This window comes from Echinops telfairi, unplaced genomic scaffold (assembly GCF_000313985.2).
Source record: "Echinops telfairi isolate 266 unplaced genomic scaffold, ASM31398v2 ScPeMD7_7473;HRSCAF=8511, whole genome shotgun sequence".
Lineage (NCBI taxonomy): Eukaryota > Metazoa > Chordata > Mammalia > Afrosoricida > Tenrecidae > Echinops > Echinops telfairi.
In genome coordinates, this window is record NW_022111377.1 from 12,151,462 (window position 1) to 12,157,217 (window position 5,756).

Below are 5,756 nucleotides of genomic sequence, written 5' to 3' on the forward strand. Positions count from 1 at the left end.
CTTCCCAGCTACACGCTCGATTGTTAACTGCAAGGTAGGCAGTTCAAACTCAGCAGCTGCTTTGAGGGACAAGGATGAGGCTATCTGTTCCCATAAAGAATTACAGCCTTGGGAAAACAGGTTGTTGTGAATTGGGATCTGCTCGATAGCCATGGGTTTGCTTTTCTCCGTGTCCCTTTTTGTCCCCCAAGCCAGGCAGAGAGCTCTGTGTGAACACTTTCTAGTGAAACTTTCCGAGAGAATAAAGAAGCCTCTAAGCCATGGATGCGGGGGAGGTGGAAGGAGGGTCACTGTCAACATTTCCTTCTTCCATCAAACCGCCCTTGCAAGGGGATCTCAACAGGGACCCCAGGCCTGGCGGATGCTCAGGAGAACCCCAGTCCCAGGCTTCACCCTCGGGCTGCCTTCCACCAGGCCAGCCCTGCAGGCAGCCTGTCTGTCTGTTTCACTTCTCTCCAGCCCCGCAGGCCAGCGCCTCCCTCCTCCCTCCTCCCTCCTCCCTCCTCCCCATGGCGTCTCCTCCCTTGGTCCTCACCCTTCTCCCACACGTGTCCTTCTCTCTCCTTCCTCTGTTTCTGCTCTTTTCAGAAGTTAGCTTACAAAGCAAAGTTGTAACTTTGAATTCCTGTTTTGCCAAACACCCTCATGTGACAGGATATGTCCTTATTGGAGGTTTCCCTACATTCAGGAGCCCTTTAAAAGTGGGAGCTTCCTCCAGACTTCTTTTCCGCAGGGCAGCTTGGACAAGGGACCCTAGCGGAGGGGGTCATCGGGCGTCCTTGTTTCCTCTCCATTTTACCCCCTCCTCTCCACCCATGGAAAGGAAGGATCAGCCCTGGGCCGCAGTGCTGCCCCTGCTCCTGGTTCTCCTGTCTCTGGCTCAGGATGCTGCCCAGCAGTTGGGTGAGTGCATGGAGGGAGCGGCCTTCCGACGTGTGCCCGGTGCCCACAGCAAACTTCCCTCTTCTGGGTCAGATGCTAGGATTTCTTTCCACACTCGCGGTGGGGGAGACCTGTGGGATTCCCTGCACGTGAGGCTGTGGGGCAGAGGGGGAGACCTGCTGTGCCCTGGGAGCCTGAGGGCTGGGCAAGGGTACCTGCTGCCCGGCTGAGGGGTAGCCTGGCTCTGAGCCTCACAAGCCCTGCCTCGTCCTTCTGGCTTCTTCCAGCCCCGTGTGCGCCCCATCTTCATTCTGCCCGTGGTCTCCTCCTTCTAGTTTCCAATTCGAAGTACTTCCTTCTACCTAACCTACCCCCCACCTCCACCCCAACACACACACACACACACACATACACACACATCCCTCAGAGTGCTTTGGAAAGAGGGGGCAAAAGAAGGCGTTATTGGTTTCTCTTCTCATTCCAGGTGTCTGGACAAGACCCCAGAGCCTTCCTCCAAAGAGGGTCTGTGTGATATGAGACCCCCACAGCTAACATTTTCATCTGCTGTCATCTTCATTGCTGGCGGGGAGGGCCAGCCTTGATGGCACTCTCCATTATTCACCTGTCTGTTTTGGGGGGTGAGAGGGGGACTGGTGGCTTTCTCCCTAGGGACAGACAGATTCAGCGCTTTTCAAATTCTCAAAGACCTGACTGGGTCTTTTTGTGGTAGTGGTGGTGGTTGATTTCTCTAGACCGGCCAGCTTAGCCTTCAGAAGAAGGGCACTACCTAGTTCGCCGCCCAGCGCTTCTCACACAGCCCAGCGAGCATCTTCAGTACACTTCCAGAAACACAGGCGAAGGCAATGTGGTTTGTCCCCTGTGTCTGTGACCTTGAGCATGTTAGTTGATTTCTTTGTGCTTTCAGTTTGTTTTTGTTTTCTGTTTATAAAATGTGGACAACGGTATTATCTCAATCAGTGTTGTGATGATTCAATGTTACACTATGTAAAATGTTTAAAACAGAATAGAGCCGTTAGAAGTTGTTCATAGATGTGAATGGTTAAAAGCACTCTTGTGTTGTTTTTCCTTTTCTGCATTAATGATTAGTGCGGTGAAAACAGTGCATTAAAGCACGTTGAGAATTTTCCCAATAAACAGCGGAGAAAAGATGTCTGGGGCCTCAGGTGACATTTGATCTTTGTGCTGGGTACAAGGCATATCTATCTGTCAATAATAACTGCAGGAGAAGTTGCTTAACCTGGAAGAGGGAAGACTGTGGCTGAGAGGGTGGAGCTGGACGTGAGCATTTTCTTCTTTCTGTGCAAGGGGATTCTTGTCTTCTTCACGCCTCCCTCCCCCAGTGACAACTAGGAACGGTGCAAAGGTTTGTGTTGTTTCAGACAGCACAGGCTGCTCGTGAGTACTGAGTTCCCTTTTGTGAAAAGACAGTCGACGGAAGTTGGACAAACAACTCAAGCATTATTTAAGACACGTGCCTCACTGTGGTTCTGTTGCCCAGGTGAATCGCTGCGTTCCATTTCAAAATTTTGAATAGCTATATTAAAAGAAAAATCAAGAGATGCAGGTGAAATAGACTTTATTAATATCTTCTATCTAACCCAATCTAGCCAAATGTTAACATTTAACCAAGGGATGTTTTTACATTTATTTATTTTTAATTAGATCTTTCAACCACGACATGCAATATACAAAGCGTACGAGCCTCATTTTAAGTGCTCTGGGGCCACCTGCAGAGAGTGGCTACCATCACTCTTTACCGTAAGACCTACAGATAGAGCCCTACATTCTGTAAACATATTCAGTGATTTAGAGTAGAGATTCCCAAAATGATTTGGCCCCTTTCACAAGAAAATAATAATAAAAAATTACTGGGCTCCCCCAGCAGCTCGAAACAGCTCCACACAGGGCAGTACCCAGCCAGCCTTTCATTCTAGGATCTCAGGGTGCAGCTGACACAGAGGCCAAAACGGTGAGAAAAAGCCTATAGTTGGAATCCAGCGATTCCTGGGATGAGGCAACTTGGAAATCACATAGTTGGCCCTCATCCACTGGTAGGTCAGGCACCACCCATCATCTTAAGGGTCCCTGTACAACAGAGTGTGGCAGACCTGGGAATTCATCGGGCAGCTTTGTGTGATCTTGGGGTTTCTCACAGTGAGACAGATCAGACATGTGACTTGTTTCCCCTGTTGGCTCCCAGTGGTGCTGTGGCCTGACACTGATGTGTCGCTATTTATCCTGATTCTTTCTCAATTTTAACCTGAAGGAAAGTTAGCATGCAATTATCAAATGATTCTCAGAATGACTTATGAAAACTGCAACTCCATTACATGCACCTAACTTACATGAAATATGTATTCTTCAATATATTCAGTCTTCACTGAAGGGGCTTCAAAAAGTCCATGGAAAATGGAATTAAAAGGTAACAGACTTTTTCCCCCCCACAAACTTTTTGAAACCTTTTCATAGACATCTTTTTCCTGTTTTTGTGTGTTATCCATCTCCCCGCTTGACTGGACTCTGAAATCTGTGTTAACCTTTATGCCTTAGAAGAGACAAGTCGTGTTTTGAGTGCTCAGGGTGGTTTTGGGTTCATCTGATCCACCTGGATCAGAGACTGACGACTTCCAGGACTCAGGGTTTGGCACAAAGCAGAGGCTCCGTTGATATGGGCTGAATTGAAAAGGGCAGGGGAGCAGTGGGTCAGGAGGCAGTAGCCAAAGTAGAATAAGTCGTGGCATGGGCCTGCCTCTGACGCCTGGCAAGCTCCAGTGGGTGTCACAGGAGAACTGTGCTCCGTAGGGTTTCCAAGGGCTGCTGTTCTCAGACGCACGTCACCAGGCCATTCTTCTGAGGCACCTCGGGGTATACGCAGAATTCTAATAACGTGTTCTATTTGCCCCGAAGCATGTTAATTGTTTGCACCAAGGAGGGTCTCTACACGTCTATTCTACGAGTAAGTCAACAGAATTTGAATCATGTTCACATGTGGCCACAGGTACATCGTAACCCCTCACTGTATTCCTACAAGAATAGGTACAGTAATAGCCAGGCCCCTCCTGGGGACCGTGCCTTCTCCTAGATGTCACAAAGGCTCACAGAGCAGTGCGCCTCTGTGATTCTCAGGTGAAATTACTTACCCCCTGCCCCGCCCCGCCCCGATAATTCTGACTTGCTGTCCCTCTCCCAGGGGCATGTCCCCTCTGCCTTCTGGTTGACGGTGCTCCTCTCTGCCACCTGTATAGAATGATGGCACGATTTGCACACAGTGCCTCACCTAATTCTCACGCAGCAGTCTCGGATCACCAGAACAGCTGCAGAACCTTTTGAAATTCATAGAGCAAAGGGCAGAAAGATTGCGGTCATTTTAGGAAAAAGTCGTACCTAATAGGTTCAAACGCAGGAGCAATTGTGAGGATGGTGCCGGACAGACAGGGTTCTGTTTGGTTGTGTGTAGGGTCACTATGGGTCAGACTGACTTGTTGACCCCCAAACAGTCTCTCTTTCTCTCTCTGCGTGCACACACACACACATACACACACAAACTGAAGTTTACTAATAGAGCAAATTCTTTGATCATTTTGTCTTAGGCTTATAGTTCTTGTTTATACAATGTTTAAAACTCAATGACTCGGTTGGATTTCAATATAAGACATAGCCGTGTGTGCTATTAAATTGTGTGGTTTCAGCCTTGTGAAAGCGTCTCAGCTAAAGTCCCCATGGAGTGTGCTGCGCTGGCCATGTCTTCTTGCCTGTTCCCATAGTGGCTCGCATCACAGTGTCCTCAGCCTTGAACTTTGAAGTGCTATGTTCATGATAGAAGTCTCGGTGGTGCTTTTGGGCTAATCCTGGTCTGCTCACTGAAAGGTCCGCCCTTCGAAGCCACCAGCTGCTGCCAGAGAGGAACATGTGGCCGTCAACGTCCCTAAAGACGTTGGCCTGGGACAGGTGGCCTGGGACATCCTGGATGGCCGTTCTTCGCTGTCCTGGAAGGTTGCTAGGAAGCGGATTTGCTTGTGTTGTTTGTTTGTTTTCATTTATATGTGTTAACGATTTGAGGGTGGCGTTTTAAGAATAGTGTGGCAGAGGAAACTGAATGGAGAATGTGATTTTTTTGCTGGATATTGTTTTGGCGGTGTCGAGACATAGAAAGCATTATTGTTATTGCTGTAGTTATGGCTTGCTGCTAAGTCAAATCTGACTCAGTGCCCCCCCAGGACGCAGGATGGCCCCACCGGGTTTCCTAGATGGTGATCTTGTCCAGAGCAGATGGTCAGTTCTTTGCTTCCGGGGCCTCATCCTGTGGGCAGCCGATATTTAACCGTGGCACCACCAGGGCTCATTTGAAAACGGGAGAGAAGTGCTCAGCATTGGCTCATAGAACTCATTAATCATGTCTCAGTGAGCCAGCGTTGGGGGAGCCTAAGTGTTTTTCCAAGATCCCATCACAAACCCTTTAATACTCAGGAGTCCTAATTCCCAGCCGAGCATTCTTTCCATTAAATGGAAGCAATGCATTCTGGGTGAATGAATGTAATGGTCAAAGATTTCTTTTTATTTTTTTTATTTTTTATTTTTTTTAGATTTCTTTTTAAACAGCTAGTTTTCTTTTAATCAAGGTGACCAATACATCATATATAATTTTTCTTAAAGCAAACCTACCACAGCTATTTCTTTCGTAGGTTTCATCCTCTTCCGAGTTTTTGCTAACATTTCCACTTTTCTTTATGTTTAGCTTCTTATTTTTTCCTTTAGGCACGTGTCCTGTTTTGGACACCCGGTTCTAGATGTCCTTTCTGAAGTTACTTGGTAAAACCAAGTTTTTAATCATCTTTTCATTTTCTTTTTTTTTT

General features: G+C 47.7%; 1 protein-coding gene across 1 annotated transcript in view; it reads left to right on the plus strand.

The window, feature by feature from the left end:
• The first annotated feature begins 775 nt into the window (after positions 1–775).
• Positions 776–5,756, plus strand: part of MRC1 (mannose receptor C-type 1) — a 101,320-nt gene continuing 96,339 nt past the window's right edge. The window contains exon 1 of the mRNA XM_045285614.1: positions 776–903. Coding sequence (XP_045141549.1) covers positions 816–903 — 88 coding nt within the window. The 5' untranslated portion in view covers positions 776–815. The remainder of the gene's footprint in view (positions 904–5,756) is intronic.